Source organism: Bos indicus, chromosome 23, assembly GCF_029378745.1.
Source record: "Bos indicus isolate NIAB-ARS_2022 breed Sahiwal x Tharparkar chromosome 23, NIAB-ARS_B.indTharparkar_mat_pri_1.0, whole genome shotgun sequence".
In the NCBI taxonomy this organism is placed as follows: domain Eukaryota; kingdom Metazoa; phylum Chordata; class Mammalia; order Artiodactyla; family Bovidae; genus Bos; species Bos indicus.
Window position 1 is genome coordinate 46687960 of NC_091782.1, and position 20119 is coordinate 46708078.

Below are 20119 nucleotides of genomic sequence, written 5' to 3' on the forward strand. Positions count from 1 at the left end.
ATGGCGTCACACCTGGCTCTTCGCACTGGCTCAATATTTAGAAAGCTCACAGAATACAATCTTCCTCTTTTCCACACTCCTACCCCTCAGCCCTGATCAAACAATGTGATTCTTTTAAAGACCTTTTAGCTGGTATTAAGCCACAGTATATGGCCCATCACTCATGACATCCCTGAAGTAACCTTCCCAGAAGCCATCAGGGAGAACTCATTTGGAAATCCAATTGAATGTCGCTTGCAAAGGGCAGGATCCTAGAAGAGGCGACCAGTCATGCATTCCTGAGTTATTTGTCGTAAAAGCATTAATCACTGTGAACTCATTTGCTCCCGATGCAAACTCGCCACACTGTAGCACAGGAATTCTGTTCCAAGCGATCATTAACGTAGAGAACAGAAGCTGCTGACTGTGGGCAGGGATAATAAACTCTGTCAGATCAGTGGCCAGTATAATGGGACTGTTAATGGTTCCTAATAGAAGTCGGACCTTCCTGACGGAGTGAAGGTGGAGCAGAGAGGCAGGCAGCTCCCCTGGGCAGACAGCCCCATCTCTGGCCTGCTGGTGGATGAGAGGGGCGTCAGTGTCGGTCATAGAGCATTGCTAGGGCTCTGAGGTGGCCATCGCTGGGAGCATGGGCAGCAGCTATGGGTTGGGGAGGGACCCGTGGAGACGCAACCACACTCCAGCCGGTCGCCGGCCGCAGGCAAGGTTGCCGTCGGACATCTGGCGCTATGGACATCCCAGAACCTTGAACTCACCCCACTCCACGCTGGGTCACCACTGACAGGGAGGATGGCAATCACAGGGATGATAGCACAGCCGGGCACGGGAGCATGTGACGCGGCTCTGTGACATTCCTAAGCCCCGGCCACTGCTGTGATTGAGGTGCTGACACGGCTGTCCCAGGGCTCAGCAGTGGGGCTCGGTGGCTTCCAAGAGCTGAGGGAACTGGGGAGAAGGGATGGAAGAGGGATGCTCGCTTTAAACATAAAAAGTGTAAAGTACTAACACTGCGAGATATTTGCCAATAAGCACAGAGTACCACAGCGGAACTGAATCAACGCGTTTAATAGATGAAAGGACATTGCCAATAGACTCCAGTCACCTCTCCCAGATGAGTTCCCAGAAACCAGAGCGGAGTGGGACACGCCAGTCTGTGCCAGAAAACACCACTCATCCTCGATTACGTTGTTTACTAAAACCTAGTGTTCAAGAGTTTGAAAGATGTGAGAAAACAGATGGTTATAAAGAAGGAGGTGAAGCAGGGAAAGCGCCGGGACAGTTTTCAGAGGAGCCTCTCCCCACCCCCTGCCCAGCACCCATCACCGTCAGCAGGACCGTCCCACGGAACTAGGCACCCCACAGCGGGCAGAGATGGGCTGATGGCTTCTCGGCCTCTCCCCCACAGAGCCGACGAACCCGCGCCGAGAGTGCTAGACTCCACGGCACAGGGTATAAATGCAGCGGCACTGGGGGAGCGAAACCAGCAAGAGGGAAATTCAGAGACAGCGGCGTGGAAGACTGCGCTGGCTGTGAACAGCGTGGACGAGATGAACCCGGGGGTGGGGGTGGGGTTCACACAGACTGTCGAGGCATGAACAGGAGTGTGAAGGGGGAGCAGCATGCTGAGTGCAAAGAGGGAAGGAAGCAGCCTGGTTCGGTGACGGAGTGTTGCATATGCGTGCGTGTGTGTGTGTGTGTGTTAAGATAGTGGAGCAGCAGGCAATACGCAAGACCAGAAGGGTGGTCGCGTGTTACAAAGAGCCTTGGTAGCCAGACAGAGGAGTCCGGATCAATGTGGTGGGCAGTAGAGACCCGCTGTAAGCCCTTGGCCTCTGAGGAGCAGAGCCAAGCCAAGTTCTGGAAAGTTTCATCTGGTGTCTGTGTAGGAGGGGAGACCGGAGGGGAAGAGAGAATTGGGGGCGCTGGGGGCAGCTGGGGCGGCCTGGCTTGACTAGCTCTCACCGTTCCTCCTGCAGCACACGTTCATCCTGCCCTTCTCACTAGCTGAGGTCATCCTCAGACCACACTGCTACCCACTGAGGAAGAAAGGACTCACTCTGTTGGCCGCTGCTTGCCTCGCCTATGTCAGCAGGTAAGACTGGCAGAGAGAAAAGTCAACTTGGACTGGTCATTCCAGACTCTGAGGAATATTCCAGAAGCAGCACACTGTTCTATAAGCGTGCCTTCATCTTGGGACAGCAGGGATTTCACCATCTTCTAATTTGCAAGAAAAAATGAATCTTATTGCTTGCTTTTGCTGCTCGTGGAAACATCACTTGTCCGAGAATACGTAGGTATGCGTGCGTGCACACACAGCAGGTCACGAGCTCTCCCAACCCCTCGTGAAGAATTCATCTTTGTAAAGCTATGCATGTTACTTTCCCTAGGAAAACATTGATCTTTGGTTCCATCTGTAATTAAAATGTTTGAATGCTTGAATGACCTAGGGCACCTAAACATATTCCATCTGAAAAGTCATTTGACAGATTGAGGGGCCGAGGTTTGGTCCATCCGTCTTGCCTGGATCACCGTGGGCTTATTTGCATCAACATCTGGCACTTGAGCACCGAGAGGGCATTTGGGCAACTGCCCAGGGGCTTGCAGAACAGCCTAGCTGGAGGCCTGGGAGATAATTTAAGGAGCTGGCCTAGATTTCATCATTCAGCCACCTGGCGACACTAATTCTCAGAAATTTTGCCCAATGTCTGTAATCAAGGGAAAGTGCTTGGCCACTCACCGGTAACTGGAAACCCCCCTTTCCATTCCACAGCCTTCTCCTCCACGGCCAAGCTCTGGCTCTACTGGGAGGGGCTTACCAAGGAAAATACCTGCAGATTGCGTGTAAATCATGGTGTTCCTACGTTAGCCTCGACTCACCTGAGCTTTTCACATCTGCCAATTTGGCTAACTCCCCAACCCCCACTGGGGGAAATTTCACCCAGGGCAGTGTTCTGGTAGAGACAAAAGCCTGGGAGAGAACACAGTCCACAGGACTTGGTCTCCAGCAGCTCCTGCTTCCCCAGCCTTTGTCTTAGAGCCGTAACCTTTATGCCCAGAACTCAGGTGCTGGTTCCTCGCTAGCCTTCCCTTCCCTTTTGCAAGATATGCTCCTCCTGCACTTCTGCAGCCTTCTTTCCCTGAGGGCAAAGTCCCTTCAGGTTTCTCCTTTCCCTAAGAAATCACTTGCTCAGTAAATCCACCCCAGCTCTCCATTGACCTACACTGTTCACTAGCCTGGGCCTCTGCCTTTTAACAAAGGACAGTTTGAGAGAATAAAGCATAAACTGGGGACCTGCTGGTAGCTGAGGTCTGGAGCACGGTGTCGAGGAGGATTCTGGGACCCTAAAAGAGTTGTGCTATCATCTAGCAATATCTGCCAATAGCATGTGATTGGAGAGTGGTGTTGGAGAAGACTCTTGAGAGTCCCTTGGACTGCAAGGAGATCCAACCAGTCCATTCTAAGGGAGATCAGTCCTGGGTGTTCATTGGAAGGACTGATGCTAAAGCTGAAATGCCAATACTTTGGCCACATCATGCAAAGAGTTGACTCATTGGAAAAGACTCTGATGCTGGGAGGGATTGGGGGCAGGAGGAGAAGAGGATGACAGAGGATGAGATGGCTGGATGGCGTCACCGAGTTGATGGACATGAGTTTGGGTGAACTCCGGGACTTGGTGATGGACAGGGAGGCCTGGTGTGCTGCGATTCATGGGGGTCGCAAAGAGTCAGACACGACTGAGCGACTGAACTGAACTGAACTGGAGAGTGGTGGGACATGTGCTGTGTATTTTCCAAGCCTGGCTTAACCAAAGAAATAAATCCCTAACTACAGAATATCTAGGACCTGGGGTGGGGTAAGCATATGCATAAAAGATACATTTTTTCCTCTTGTGTGTGTTGAGAAGAAGCAGGATGGTAGCTGGTTGATTACGCACATGCATTTCCATACTGGCTTTTTTTTTTTTTTTGGTGGACTTTCAGCTGATTTTATTCTTTCTTGCCAAGGGTAACTTTTAGACTTTGTATATAAGATAGCATTTTTGGTTTATTAATTTTTTTCTGCCTAAGGACTTGGGGGTTGATAATCAATCCTCATATCTACCCTCACTCTTTCTCCTCAGAAACCAAGGAGGTCAAAGAGCACCTGAGGCCACTAGTATTTGGAGAAAACTGTGATGCCTGTAAAGATGAAATGCAATGGTCAAGAGGGTTTGGCTCATAGCTGCCCGGGCATGTACTCTGACATGCAGGGAACGTGGGTGTTGGAGAAAGGAGGTATAACAAGAAGGCACTTATTCCTCAATGCCAGGCATTGAGCAAAAGGTATGAGGACACGGAGATGTACAAGATACCAGGTTGCCTTCAAGAACTGCCCGAGACAGAGAAAGGAAAAGAGACGATGGTCAAACAGGGTGATGAGACTCTCAGAGGGATAAGCACAGGGTGCTGGAGAATGTCGAGGACTGGCTTCTCAAAGGAGGCGGTGTCTGATGTTAAGTCAACAGTGAAGTGGAAAAGACAGTCAGGCAGAGGGAAGGGAATACCCGAAAGGCTAGAGGAGCTGAGGGCATGGCTGAACTGGAAGACAGGGAGGAATTAGATCAAGAATTCACATCAGTGGGTTCAGACTTCTGAACGGAGGGGGTTTTCTCTGTGAAAGTTTTCACAGACAGGTGAAATAACGTGGCTTGTGGAAGAAAGATGACTAGAAAGATGATTCTGGCTGAAAAGTGTGTAAATTAAAGAGGAACAAGACAGGGAAGCCAGTTTGTGGCATTTGCAGTAACTCTGGAGAGTTGATGTTGGCTTACAGATGATGATATCAATCAGTCTGCAAACAGAATCAGAGAGGGTGGGTGATGGAAGGCTCAGCGGGTTAAATGACATGGCCAAGGTCACATGGCGAGGGAAAATCAAAGCTGAGACTTAAATCAAGGACTTTCAAATCCAGTTCTCTTTTCAGTGTATTCAGATGGCCAAGTATTTTGTTCACTCCCTGTTTGGGGCTTCCCTGGCACTTCAGATGGTAAAGAATTTGCCTGCAATGTGGGATACCCAGGTTCGACCCCTGAGTCTGGAAGATCCCCTGGAGAATGGCAACCCACTCCAGTATTCTTGCCTGGAGAATCCCACGGACAGAGAAGCCTGGACTAACACGGTGTAAAATATACGCTACTAAATGCTGGAGGGGTGAGAATGCAAACAATCTTACCATCATCTCTAGAGTCTAAAAGCTTGCATGAAGTCCTTCTCAGGTCTGTGCTCAAACTGTAGGTTACAGCGAAATAATAGAGCAAATGAAGGGAAGGGACGGAGCCTTATCACCAGCAGGAATGTAGGCAGGTGGACCCTGACAGGGAGTTGAAGTGTTTTGGGATTTGGGTTTTCTTATTATTAATGAGGGGCTTCCCAGGTGGCTCACTGGTAAGCAAGCTGCCTGCCAATGCAAGAGATGGGAGTTCGACCCCTGGGTCGGGAAGATCCTCTGGAGAAGGAAATAGCAACCTGCTCCAGTATTCTTGCCGGGGAAATCCCACGGACAGAGGAGCCTGGTGGGTTACAGTCCATGAGGTCATGAAAGAGAGGACACAATTTAGTGATGAAACAACAACTCGTTAAGGAAGTACAAAATCAGCACTCTGGCCCGTAGGCCTCATTTTTGCTGGAGTGCACCAAAGGCACCTGTATACCGGCTTTATACGCTGCCCTCCTTCTTGACAGCTCCCCACTCTGGCTGTTCCCTCACCAGAGGAGCTCAGACTCATTGCTGCCAGCTGCCTCCACCCTTACGTAACACCCTGGGGGCTACATGGGCCTTCTCGGCCACAGATGACCATCAACAAGTCCCACAGACTGTGGATATCCATGGAGATATTTTAGGGTCATTTGTCAGGCGTGTCCATTTGGATGCTCAAATAGGGAAACCACATAGCAGGAATGAGGTAAAGAATATGGTCCCGGGCCAGAGAGAGCGTGGGAAACCAACATGAGTCAAAAAAATGGAAACAGCCCTGACCCGGGGAAGCATTTCTCTGCTGAAACCATGTTACAATGACTTAAAAATAGTCCCCAAGACCATGGGGACGGCCTCCTATGTGGCACTTGCTTTTTTGTTATTTTTCAGATTGCAAAATTGGAGGGTTGACCCCGAAGAGGGAAAATAAAGCTTTGCAATGTAGTAATAACTGTAAATCTTTCATTTCCTTTGGAAAGCATTAGTCATCTATAAATATGGTAGCTCACTCACTCCACCCTTCTCTCTCACCCCGGAACACATCACCTAGGTCTCTGTGAGGCTGTGCTGAAGAGCAGGAAAACAGAAATGTTCCTACTGCTGGCTTTTATTCACTCTTTTATTGAACAAATATTTCCCCTAACACAGGACTGGCCCTGCTGGGGAAAGCAAAGCTATATAAGGCCAAGCCCCAGCCGGGAGGGGGTTTGTTCTTAATAAGTGGAGATGAGCCATGCATGCAAATTATAAGAACACAAGATGGGAAGTGATAAACTGTCATAACAAGTATGAGGAGCCAACAGGAACACAAGGAGGAAGCGGTTACGTCTGGCTGGGCCGTGTGGGAAGGACTTCATCAAAGGTGTCGTTGGATCTGGGCCCTCAAGGACTGGCTGGGTTGGAGCAGCAAAAAAAAAAAAAAAATAGAAACTGAACAACACAGCACAATCGCAAAGCCAAGAGGACACAGATCCCATTAAAGCAATGGTTTCACTTTAGCCGGACCTACAAGTGAAAGAAACTAACAGGAAATGACCCTGAAACTGCCCTCTCACAGTCTTGCAGATGGCAGGCTGGAGGGTATAGACTACATGAGATGTGCCCGTTGCTGCTGTTTGTTTGCCGTGGCATTAGGAGTGAGAATTATAACTTGGCCAGAGAGTCAGGCTTTAAAAAAACTATCCTGACAACTGTACCTATAATGGATTGAAGCGGCAAGACGTGGAAAGCAAGAATCAAGCAATATCCAAATAAAAAGCCATCCAGAATGCTCTGAAGTCATCCAGTTCAGTCACAATAGTTTATTCTACATCCATGGATATTTCACAATTGCAGCGTCTGGACGCTTGGAACATCCTTCTGCAAGGGGTCTAGTCCTCCAAGACTGCCATCTCTGAGGGATCTTAACAACTCAGTGAGTGTTCACACATGGCCCTGTGTACACTGTCCTGGGCGTTCCTCTCCCTCACAGACTGTAAAGTCACAGTACCCAACCTCTGGGATTCAACACCCCACTGGGACCTGCCTTAAGGTCAGCTTACCGCCCCCACCACTGTCCCAGCCCACACTGCCCCCACCCATCAGTCTCCACTGCTGGCAGAAGTAGGATGCTGCTGCTGCTACTGCAGCAGCCCCAGGCCAGTCTCCACTGCTGGCAGAAGGAGGATGCTGCTGCTGCTACTGCAGCAGCCCCAGGCCAGTCTCCACTGCTGGCAGAAGGAGGATGCTGCTGCTGCTACTGCAGCAGCCCCAGGCCAGTCTCCACTGCTGGCAGAAGGAGGATGCTGCTGCTGCTACTGCAGCAGCCCCAGGCCAGTCTCCACTGCTGGCAGAAGGAGGATGCTGCTGCTGCTACTGCAGCAGCCCCAGGCCAGTCTCCACTGCTGGCAGAAGGAGGATGCTGCTGCTGCTACTGCAGCAGCCCCAGCTGGCCTGCAGTGCGCCGACACCTTGCTCTTGATGGACCAGAAGTCTGCTGATGCAGTAGGTGTCTCTGCCAGGGTGTCAGGTATTCCACGCCAGGCGCAAGTGTCACACAGCTGTGCAGCTATACCCCAGCCTGGGGAGAGAGATCTGTAAAGTCACTGCTCAACTGCAGTTCTTACGGGGAAAGAAATGATTCCTATCTTCTGTTCTGTGCTCACTTGGGTGAGGGCCCAGAGCAGAGCTGTCTGGTCACTCCTAGTGTAATAACCCTCTAAGTTTCTGCACCCGTTTACACAGTTACACACATAGACATCTTCCCAGAGAAGACATTAGAAACTGCCAGAAGGGCGAACTGAGCTGAGTTCCAGGACCAGCCTCCACGTTATACACGCGCCAACAACCCTCTCCTACCCCTTCTACTGCACTGTGTAAATTCCCTCCCAGAGCCACTGTGACCCTTTCCTGAGATGTGACCTTAGTCCAGGACCATCTAGATGGCACCATTGTTTTACAGCCTACAAAGTTGGGGTCGGAATCCTAGCCTCATTTTCCACAGAAGAACTCCTTAGCCCTCATGTAAATTAATATAGGAAAATAAATATAAAGATGCCACACAGCTTCCCCTGTTATCAACATCTGGGATCCAGGTCAGCCTGCATGCAAATTGAAGAGGAATGGAAATGGAGGGCTAGGCATGGAAATGAGTGTCTACACTTTTCATGCTTCCTGTGCAAATCTCAGTTCCTGTTCACCCAAAATGCCTGTTACAAAAGTGAGAGATAAGAAGAGGTTGAAAATGGATATAGCTGTACAATTAGGAACGAGGGACATACCTGAGACATATTGTTGGTGGAACAGAATGGGGTTTTATGGATTGATTGGTGTGTAATAGGCTAATGAAAAGAAAAAATCAAGGAGAATACTCAGGATTTTCAGCTGGTGAACTGGGAAGATGGTGATTCCATTAAAAGATATGGAGACATTAGAAAACAAATAGTTTTGGGGTACCACTCCAGTACTCTTGCCTGGAAAATCCCTTGGATGGAGGAGCCTGGAAGGCTGCAGTCCATGGGGTCACTGAGGGTCGGACACAACTGAGCAACTTCCCTTTCACTTTTCACTTTCATGCATTGGAGAAGGAAATGGCAACCCACTCCAGTGTTCTTGCCTGGAGAATCCCAGGGATGGGGGAGCCTGGTGGGCTGCCATCTATGGGGTTGCACAGAGTCAGACACGACTGAAGTGACTTAGCAGCATGATGTTAAAAAGCCAATTTGAAAGCCTATATCTTGGTCCCATTCCAGAAGATTCTGGTTTAATTGGTTCAGGATATGTCCTGGGCATCAGAATTTTTAGAATGCCCAAGGCAACTCTGGACTCAGCCTGATGGCTCAGATGGTAAAGAATCTGCCTGCAATGCAGAAGACCTAGGTTCAATCACTGTGTCGGGAAAAGCCCCTGGAGAAAGGAATGGCTACCCACTCTAGTATTCTTGCCTGGAGAATTTCATGGACAGAGGAGACTGGTGGACTACATTTAGTCCATGGAGTCACAAAGAGTCGGACATGGCCGAGTGACTAATGCCCTAAAGACAACTCTAAATCTTCAATCAAAGATGAGCCACTTGTCTAGAGGAACTTGCAATTGGAAATGCAGATCTGGCAGTCTCCAAGGAGGTGGGACTGTGGAGATGCAGGAAGTGGAGCCCCGTGGTGGGATGAGGTTTCTCAAGAGACGACAGAGGGAAGAGGAGGAAGTGGGCAGCAAAGGCTAAGGAAACACCCTCCTCCAAGAGGCAGAAGGGGCCGCAAAGTACCAAGAATGACCAGATGGTAGAAAACCAGGAACATGAGAGAACCCCATGGCCCTGAGGGAAGAGGAATCTTTGAGGCAGAAGGGAGCCTTCCAGCGAAGGTGGGCAACAGTTTTAAATGCTATGAAGAGGCTGCCACCCCCAACAACTCACATTAATGCTGGTATTTTAAACACCCACCCAGGTAAACTGTTTATCTAACACTCTAGCTTCACAGTTTCTTTTCACTCCTTTTTAAAAAATTTATTTATTTATTTCTGTTTTTTGCTTATTTGAAAGTAAATCATGCAGGAAATTTATTTTTAGGACACTAGTAGAACTTCACAACTTTATATTAAAAAAAAATTTAACTCTTGTAGTTATTAAAGCTAGGAAAGTGAAAGTGTAGCTCAGTCATGTCTGACTCTTTGTGACTCCATGGACTGTAGCCCGCCAGGCTCCTCTGTCCATGGAATTCTCTAGGCAAGAATACTGGAGTGGGTTGCCATTTTCTTCTCCATTTTCTTCCTGACGCAGGGATCAAACCCGGGTCTCCTGCACAGCAGACGGATTCTTACTGACTGAACCACCCGGGAAGCAATCATCCTTCGTATTTCGTCAGGAACAGAAACCCTGGACAGATAGGTGAACTGAGGCAGGAGTTTCGAAGTCAGTACCAGCTCCACCCCCATGCTAAGGAGTCACCAGGGAACAAGTTCTCAGGGGCATCTTCAGTGCAGAAAGTCCTCTGCTAACTTGTCGAATTTATTCACAAAATGTAAATGCAGACTGTGCTTGCTTTCTGGCATCAGATGTAACTGTGACCCTCTCACAGGGTTACTTATGAAGTCTATGAAAACATGGAACCAGAGGATCCTACCATTCTGTTTATTCTGCTGGTCTCGAAAGATATGTCATGAGAATTAAAACGTTGAGAATTATGTGCCTGCAGCCGACCAAACCACTAGTTATCTACTAACCTCTAACCCAACAGACTTCCACTATTGATAAGACACAGAAAATACAAATTTCATGATCATCATTTGATGCTACAAGATTTAGGATGAGGAGATTATAAAAGATTAATGTTTGGCTACCACTTTATGCCCTCCTAGCCTGACTCACATAGATTCACGTGGCAGACAGCTCCACATACAGTATTCTTTGCCGAACTGAGGGTCAGAAGCATTGGCCTCTTCAAAGTATTAATAAAGTGAGTGGCCAATTAACTACTATTTGGAAGGCTACTGTTTACACTTCTGTGGTGTTCTTGCTGCGTCAGCAGCCAAGGCCTGCCTGTAGAAGCCACAGCGAACAGCTTAAAAGGAAACACTGGTGCTCGTGGTGCCCCCTCAACAGCCATTTATTTAAAAATAAGGAACTTGGGAAACAGATAACACATATCAGATAAAATCCCCATCCTCATAGAGCTCCCAGAAGCCCTGAAGGAAGACAGACAAATATGAGGGCAGGGTAAATTCATGGTCGGGGAAGCACACGGCATGGCAACCTAATCGGATGTGGGTTGTGGGAAGAATGGGCAGGAAACTTTTTCTGGAGAAACGAACTTTTAAGTTAAAATTCAAACGTGAGGAAGATTCAGCTAGGGACAGAGTAAGAAGTGTGTCCTTGGAAGGGTGAAGATCTGAGTTGTTCCAGAGACCATAGCAGGATGCAGAAGCTGCAGAGCTTGGTCCATTCAAGAAACAGAAATGGGTCCGCAATGGTCGGGCTGCGGATCTGAGGATGGGTGGGTGGACGGGTGGACAGGGCAGGGCCAGGTAGGCTGGGGGAGGAGTGTGGGCTTTTTCCTAAATCAATGTGGATCCCCTGGGAGGAGGGGGAGCACCGGGAATAGGTATTTTTCTTTTAGAGACATTATTGAGTTGCTGCGGTGTGGAAAGTAGATGGAACGGAGGATCCTGGATTGAAATCATGAAATGAGTGCCCTGCAGAAATACCTAAATAGGATTCCGTGGGATCAGATTGGCAGCTAGGAAGGACCTGGGACTTCCCTCATAGCTCAGCAAAGAATCTGCCTGCAATGCAGGAGACCTGAGTTCGATTCCTGGGTCGGCCCTGGAGAAGGAAATGGCAATCCACTGGAGTATTCTTTTGCCTTGAAAATCCCACGGACAGAGGAGCCTGACAGGCTGCAGCCCATGGCGTCACAAGAGTTGGACACGACTGAGCAACTAAACCATCACCACCACCCCCACCAGGGAGGACCTAACACTGATGGGGGGAGGACCAGGAGGGTTCAGCTGCATGCAGGCTGAGTGCCTTTCCCCTCCCCCACGCCTCCCAACTTCCACCCTCTCCTTCCGCCTCTCCCTCCCTCTCTCTCTTCCCTTTTTACATATATTCTGGCAAGCCATAAAGAGGTAATAGCACCTGACCATGACTATCTCTGCACTCAAGCCTCTCTGCAGACCGCCCTGCATTAAATTGACTGCCATCTCCCCTGACACTCTATTTGTATTTGCATTACTTTCCCCGCTGTCAGTTATCACACTTACAACTTTCTCTGCACCTTCTCTGGGAAAGCACAGACTTCGTTAACTTACCTCAGGAAATTTCCTTTACAAACCTTACTCTGGAGGAAACAAAAAGTAAATAAACAGAAACTTTCCAGGCCTCTAGGAAAACGTCCTTATTTGTAGACTATCTTATGTAAATGTGCATGGAAACTAGGAAGCCCTAACTTCAACTCTAGGAAATAAACAAAGCAAGCAAATTAATGCAACCCGTTTGGAGTCTGTTTGGAGCTCCTCACCGACCCCAAACGCCTGGCCCTAGGTACTTGAGGGTATTTGCTTTCTGTCCCTAAAATGTTCCTTTCTGTCCCTTCCTCTGTCCTGTCATGCAGCCAGGAAGGAAAGAAGTGTCATGGGTGTCCTTCTAGAATGCACCCACGGGACACACGTGTCACAGAATTCCAGCATTAGTCATAGCGCTAATAACTGTTATTGTTATTGTCCTGTTCTGAGGACATGAGAGCAGCATCTAGACAAGTCCAGGGCAGCAGAGCAGCACCAGCAGGGCCAGAACGACACACACACAGCATGCAATTTACCATTTCGAGGACACCGTTTAGTGGCACTAAAGACATTCTCACTGCTGTGCACCCATCACCACTATCCTTTTCCAGAATGCTTTTCTTCCCAAACTGAAGTTTTGTACTCCTTACACAGAAACTCCCCATTCCCTCCTCCCTCAGCCCCATTCTGCTTGGTCTATCCGTTTGATGACCCTAAGTACTTCATGTAAGTGGAATCATACAGTATTTTTCCCTTTGTGACTGGCTTATCTTACCTAGTATCCTCAAGTTCCATTCATGTTGTAGCACATGTCAGGATTTCCTCCCTTTTGAGGGTTGCATAGGGCTTCCCCGGTGGCTCAAGCAGTAAAGAATCTGCCTGCAATGCAGGAGACTTAAGAGATGTGGGTTTGATCCCTAGGTCGGGAAGATCCCCTGGAGGAGGGCATGGCGACCCACTCCAGTATTCTTGCCTGGACAATCCCATAGACAGAGGAGCCTGGCGGGCTACAGTCCATAGGGTTGCAAAGAGTCGGACACAACTGAAATGACTTAGCACACATACATGCAAGGGTTGCATAATATTTCATTGTGTGTGTATACCTGTACCACACTTCATCTGTTCATCCTTAAATGGACACTTGGGTTGCTGTCATACTTTAATTATTGTGAGTAATGCTGGTATGAACATAGGAGTACAAATATCTCTGAGTCCTTGCTTTCAATTCTTTTGAGTCTGTGCCCAGAAGTTGGAATTGCTGGATCATATGATAATTCTAGGTTTAATTTTTTTCAGGAACTGCCATACGGATAGCAGTTACACCATTTTACATTCCTGTCAACAACAGTGCCCAGGGGTTCCAATTTCTGCACATTCTCTACAACACTTGATGTTTTTTCTTTCTTTTTTTATAGAAGGCAGTCTAATGAGTATGAAGGTAGTATCTGACTGCAGTTTTAATTCATATTTCCCTAATGATTAGTGACACTGAGCACCTTTTCCTGTATTTGCTGGCCATGTGTATATCTTCTTTATAGAAAGATCTATTCAAGTCCTTTTTCCATTTTTCATTGGATTTTTTATCTCCTGTTGAGTTCTAAGAGTTCTTTATATATTTGCATATTCTGGATAACAATCTTGTATCAGATGCATGATGTGTAAATATTTTCCCCATTCTGTAAGTTGCCTTTTATATCCTGTTGGTTGTGTCCTTTGATACGTAGAGATGAACTTCTGTTCACCTCCCTCACCTCACCCTAGGCCTGGCCCTGATATTAGCGCTTCTCTCTTCCAACAAAGCATTTGACGAAGTATTTGAAACAACCAAGAACGCTTGGGTTCTAAAAATTGAATTAAGTGCATAATTTTCATTCCTCCATCTGAACTCCTATGACACCCTGGGATATCCAAATCTGAACATCGTTTCTGAAGCATAAGCTAGGCTGTGCTAAGTTTTACAAGGGATGAATAGCCATAAAGAAATTGCTGAGGCATGCCCACTGTGCCATCCCTCGGAGAAGAGAAGCTTTTAAACTCTTATAGAATGATTATGATATGCCGGACGCTGTTGTGTGTAATTTGCATGTGTTAAATTAACGCCCTTAATCTTTACAATAGCCTTATAAGGTGTATGCCCTGTGCATCCCCACTTTACACAGAGCTTAGGGGGAGAGGAAAGCTTAATAAATTAGTGAAGGCAGCGTGGCTAGTAGGAAGCAGAGCTAGGATCTGAATCACAGAAGCCTGGGGCCACGTTCTGTACTCTTAACCAAGTATAAACTGTAGCTGCTACATCATCTTCCTCATATTTAAGGAGTTATTTCAGACTCTGGCATCTTCTGGTGCAATTTGTTTCCAGCAAACTGCATTTTTAGGCTTCACTTAGACATCACGGCTCCTCTCCCAGCATTTCTTTTCCTTCTCTTGGCTGACAGAAATGACTTATATTCTATCCTCACAAGAGCAAAATCTGAGCCTCCTGGAGATCCATCCATTCCTACTTAATACTCTACCCACGGCTATTTCCCCAAGCTGAAATAGAGGCCAACAATTAAACCCCAGGCCTATTGTATTAGAGTAATAGTGCTCAGTCTCTGCCCCTCCTACCCCAACGGGCTTGGGGGAGCTAATGGAAAGCCACATTTAACTCTTAGGTACAGAAAAGCAAACCCCACTTGTCTGGCTGAGAGTGAGCATATTGGGCACCATCTCAGCAAGTTCAATGTCTCAGCAGGTCATATCTCTCAGGGGAAGAAATAATCCATGTTCTTATACATTTTGTTTAGCTAATGATGTGTACAATGTTTTCCCATATTCTTTTATAATCGTTGAATTTTAATGGATTGGGTAAAATAGCCCAGCCCAGCGCATAAAACAGAAGGTCTCAATGAAACAGTCTAGTTATCCAGGAAATACTCACTTCTGTAGCTTCAGCAAACAGCACAGCTGTTAAAAAAAAAAATGTTCCCTGGGGCTTCTTTCCCTCTGCCTGGACTCCAGGATCTCATTGGTCTTGAAGGGACTACAGCTTTCTCCCCACTGCTGTCCTAACCATTGTGATTTGTCATTTTTTGCAGGGTCCTATGGATCTACTCTGAGACAGGTACATGGGTATATCCTGTGTTTGCCAAACTCAGCCCAGGGGGTCTAGCAGCCTTCTTCTCTCTCAGCTACATCTTTACCATCGGCATCTACCTATTTGGAGAGAAGCTCAACCACTGGAAGTGGGGTCAGTTCATTTCTCTTTTACCTACAGAAACATGTCTTTGTTATGTGTCTTTACTCCTCCTGAAAACAGAAGGATGCCCTAGTAAAGCAGAAGGCAGTAATGTTTGATGCCTTTGTCCAAAGTAAGAAAAAGCCTGGGGGAGGTTCCCACTTTGTCAAAAGACCCCATCAAATTATCTCCCCCACTGCTCCTCCAAACAACACCTCATTTAACTTTACAGCTAAACGCCATCTTGCTTAGAGAGCTTCGGATCCAAAGAGGACAGTGTCACCATCCCCTCCATGCAAAAATGGACGCAGAACCTCCCTCCCTTAGTGGGGACTTGAGATTCACAAGCTCTTCAATGTCAAGATTTCTTCTTCGACTGAAATGGGTCCAGATGACCTTCTGAGCTCCTCCCACCCTCAGCTGTGCCTTCCCTAAAGAGTTACCACCCCTCTCCCACTAGGTTGCTTCTCAGACTTCAGTAAAGTGTTCATCAGGTAAAATCACACCCTGTACTTGAGATCAGAATTCTCGATGGAGGTTTTAGGCAATGTGAGTATGTCAGAGAGCTGAGCTTTCTAATTATAGGTAAGCAGAACCACGTTGCTTCTTCATAGCAAAAAAATAATCCTAACTTAGTTGGTTTTAAAGTGGAAGATTTCATTCTCCTCCCTGCTTCCCCCACTGCTCCCACCCCCAGAATATTTTCTTTTGGAAAAGTAACCATGGAAAAGTCAGGTTGCAAAATATCCATGATTTGTTACCTACCCCAGGAGACGTGCGGGAACTCCACTCTGATTTTGTACATAAGGAAGGCAAGAGTCACACACAAGCCCCCACCACACACCCACGAGCCATTCTGTTCCATTAAAATAGAAGTGGCATCTTCCGCCCAGTCTATGAACTGGTGTGAAAACATAAGCCTGTGTATGCAAAAAAATTAAAAAGAAAAACCAACAATTTCAGAAGGTTCAGTACAAGAGTGTATATTTCTGAGAGGGGACTGAGACCCTGGAGAAATAAGCATACAACTTGGCTTTCTCACGTATTTTCGACTCTTGGAGAATTTAACTGGTTAAGAAAGCCTAAAAGGCAATATTCTCCTTGAAAGCAAACACTTTAAAAGAAAAAAATGACATACTAAAAATTACCCCAAAAATCAGGATTTCAAATCACAGGAAATTATCCAGAAAAAAAAAAAAAAGTGTTGACATTTCAGATGTGCTGACTTCTGATTCTAACTAGTTTTGGCTTCCTGAAGTTCTGGGTAGATTTTTGATGCCTTCCCAAAATCTATATTAAAAAAAAAAGAAAGAAAGAAAGGAAGGAAGGAAGAAAACTAATCCATTTAAAACTTGGCAGAAAATGTGCAGAGAAAAAAGTGATTACTCAGAGCTTAGAGAACAATAACTTTATAAATCAATTGTATTGAGTTCAATAGGATTAATTTTAAAATTGACAGTCTACAGTGACTTTTAAACATTTTATTGAATTAAAAAAATTTTTTTCACTGTATTCATATTATTGAAATTGCTGTTTTCAACACAAAGCCCTTTTAATAAGCCTCATTGTTTAAGTACTATATCCAGTTTTCCACGAAAGCCCCAGTGAGCAAACGAGTTAGTGTCAACATGTGGTCGCTCATTTGCATCATGCATGTGTGAATGTTCATGTTAGCAACAGACACTCCCATCAGGGGCTGTGTTTCTCTCTTCTCTCTAGATTTTTAACTCCTTAAGAGCAGAATGGGTATTCTATATGAATTCTATGTAGCATTGGATAGGATGTGTTATATTCTGAACTGATCTTAATTATAAATGGTTAAATAAGAAATTAAAAGAGAAATTAGATCACATAAAATTCCAATGGCAGTGAACACTGGCTTGCATGTTCATTCACTCTGTCATGTCTGATTGTTTGGGACGGTATGGACTGTGGCCCACCAGGCTCCTCTGTCCATGGGATTTTCCAGGCAAGAATACTGGAGTGGGTTGCCATTTCCTACTCTAAGGAATCTTCCCGACCCAGGGGTCAAAACTGAGTCTCCTGCATTAGTAGGCCGATTCTTTACCACCGAGCCACCTGGGAAGCTAGCCATGTCCCCAGTGAACACTTAAATCATCTACAAGTAAACAGAGCTAAATATGTGAAAATATTTCTCACTTCCTATTCTGCTGAAAGCCCTGTAAAGAAAGTAAAAGTGAAAGTCACTGGTCATGCCTGACTCTTTGCAACCCCATGGACTACACAGTCCATGGAATTCTCCAGGCCAGGATACTGGAATGGGTAGGCTTTCCCTTCTCCAGGGGATCTTCCCAACCCAGGGACCAAACCCAGGTCTCCCACATCATAGGTAGATTCTTTACCAGCTGAGCCACCAGGGAAGCCCAAGAATACCGGAGTGGGTAGCCTATTCCTTCTGTAGCGGATCTTCCTGACCCTGGAATGGAACTGGGGTCGCCTGCATCACAGGCAGGTTCTTTACAAATAGAGCTATCAGGGAAGCCTGAAAGCTCTGTAAGTCCTCCTCAATTGACAGATGAAAATCCGAGTCTTCAGAAGGTTCACAAGGGTCTCTGTGAGCCAGGCCCTGCCCTGACTCTTGCTCACCTATCTGCATTAATGCATTCAGGTCCTCAGTGATAAGATGACCTGTATGAAGGGCAATTGCTCATCTCCGTTTGCCCAGGACCGTCCTGGTTAATGCCTGCTGTGCACATGTGAACAGAGTTTTACCCTGGCCAGGCTTGAACAACACATCCTTCTATCTCTGAGTCCCTCTCCAAACCCTCTGTTCTGGATGTATGGAAACATGTAAGTAGCCACCTATTCCATCCGAATTGAGGGCTCACTCTTGCTTTCCGACCTTTCCCACAGCCTGAGCTTCCTTGGATGAGAACAGAAATTCAGAGGAGTGCTTTGATGATGCGGCGGGAGGCAGTGGTTAGGAGAAAACTTCTGTGCCTGATTGCCTGGGCTCCTCCCTCGGGCTCACCACTTACAGACCTATGACCCTGGGCAAGGCACTCCATGTCCTTGCATTCTGGTTTTCTCTTACGCATCATGGAGACAATTTTAGTACCCTTCTCACGGGATTCTGGAGGATCAGAAATGACTTGGGAAGTGTCAACTGCCAAGAACAGGGTCTGGCACACAGGGTTAGCCACTACTGCCCTAATAATTACAGTATTACTATTGCTGTAATAATTTCATTCTCACCAAGGAAAAATCAGTAACCTTCTTTTCTGTGTGGATATTCCAATCATCTCCTGCAATGGCATGCACATGTTATCAGTTTCCCCAGCTGAAGGTGATTAAAAGTAGCAACCACCTACTGCTGCTGCTGCTAAGTCGCTTCAGTCGTGTCTGACTCTGTGCGACCCCATAGACGGCAGCCCACCAGGCTCCTCTGTCCCTGGGATTCTCCAGGCAAGAACGCTGGATGGAGTGGGAGCAACCACCTAAGAATGCAAATTGACAGAGGTAGTGTCGTTCCTAGAGAACTTCCAGAGTGAAATGGGAGGTCAGGCTAATGGAGGCTAAAATTAATTGGAATCTCTGCTACTGAAATCCTGAGCTACCCTGGCTGGAGGTCACCAGCCAGCCACCAGGTAATCAAGAAGTATCAGTTAGGACCCAGGTCATATGCAGGTGTCTCTCTAGTAATCGTGCTCAAATGTGACTATAGATTTATAAAATCACTAGGGGAATTTTAAGAATACTAAGTCCCAAGCCCACTCCAGACCAATTAAATCTATCCATGGAGATGGGGACGTAGCACGGGTATTTTTCAAAACTTCTCAGTTATTTTAATTTATATTCAGGGTCAAGAACCACTGTCACAGAACAGTGACCCTCAAACTTGTATGCACCTGAAAATCTTGTTAAAATTAGGATCTTGTTAAGATGTAGACTGTCATTCAGGAGATCTAAAGAAAAGCTTGGAATTCTGTCCTTCCAGCGTGTGCCCCAGAGAGACAGACACTGCTGGTCTGAGAACAAGGCCCGATGTGCCACAGGACGCTGGACTCCTCCCAGCTGAGACAATTGTATCTACCAGCTTCCTCGTGCAATATGGTGTTTTCCCAGGTCAGATGCTTGGACGAGAAGGCTGTTGGTAATGATGGTCATGTCTACGGACTTTCTGCCTCCTCATGTGTCATGTCAGTAGGTGAAAATGAGAAGCTTTAGAAGGGCAATAACCATGAGTGACACCAGGAATCAAATGTAAACTTGGAAGTGTGTGGCATTCTCTAGGGGTATAGAAATGCAGAGAGCAAGCCCTGGGCACCAGGGAGACAGCCCCATCAGGCCCGCAGGAAGGTGCCACTGGCCTTCAAAAAGATGCTGTGGCTCGGAACGCTCTCACGAGGTTCCAGAGGACCAACCTGCTTGAGTTGTTACCATCTCATTCCCAGACCTGTACTAGCTTTTCTGCGTCATGGAACAGAGGGGTGGACAAGCACTGAGCCAGTTATTGAGGCCAGAAAACCACTGGGTAAGAGCCATTTTCTACATTGCAGGCAGAGTGAGGTGGAACACGGATTTCCATCCCTGACGAAAGCCAACGGGGGAAGCAGTCTTTGGTAGATCACTGAAAGCTTGGCTCACCATGTCTGAGCACCTAGAGATGCTCTAGACAGATTGCTGCCACTCTGAATGCTCAGAGAGAGGGGCTGTCATGGGGTCCCAACACAGGACCCCTTCTCTGCCACTTAATATTTAACTTTGCTTTTTGTTTTTCCCCCTTCTTGATAAGACATAAAGATTTTGACGCCAGGACACAAGTCCATCAGGAAGAAAAACCCAACAACCCACAAGATATATCAGGTGTGAAAGGGGCCATGTGCCTCCAGGTCAAAATGGAGAGCCTCTTATATGTAGGTGTGGCTGGAGAGGTGGTCAGCTTACCT

General features: G+C 47.0%; 2 protein-coding genes across 4 annotated transcripts in view; one reads left to right on the forward strand and one right to left on the reverse strand.

Annotated features, from left to right (window-relative positions):
- The window catches only part of ADTRP (androgen dependent TFPI regulating protein), a 67314-nt gene that overhangs the window by 40044 nt on the left and 7151 nt on the right, over positions 1-20119 (forward strand). For 2 of the 3 annotated variants that reach the window (XM_070778395.1, XM_070778393.1), the window contains 2 exons: positions 1977-2092; positions 15070-15221. In XM_070778395.1, the coding sequence (XP_070634496.1) occupies positions 1977-2092; positions 15070-15221 (268 nt within the window). Of the gene's footprint in view, positions 1-1976; positions 2093-15069; positions 15222-15441; positions 17083-20119 lie in introns of those variants that run through there. The other variant, XM_070778394.1, reaches the window with a different exon arrangement.
- TMEM170B (transmembrane protein 170B) overlaps positions 1-20119 on the reverse strand; it is a 211123-nt gene that overhangs the window by 25280 nt on the left and 165724 nt on the right. The window lies entirely within an intron of this gene.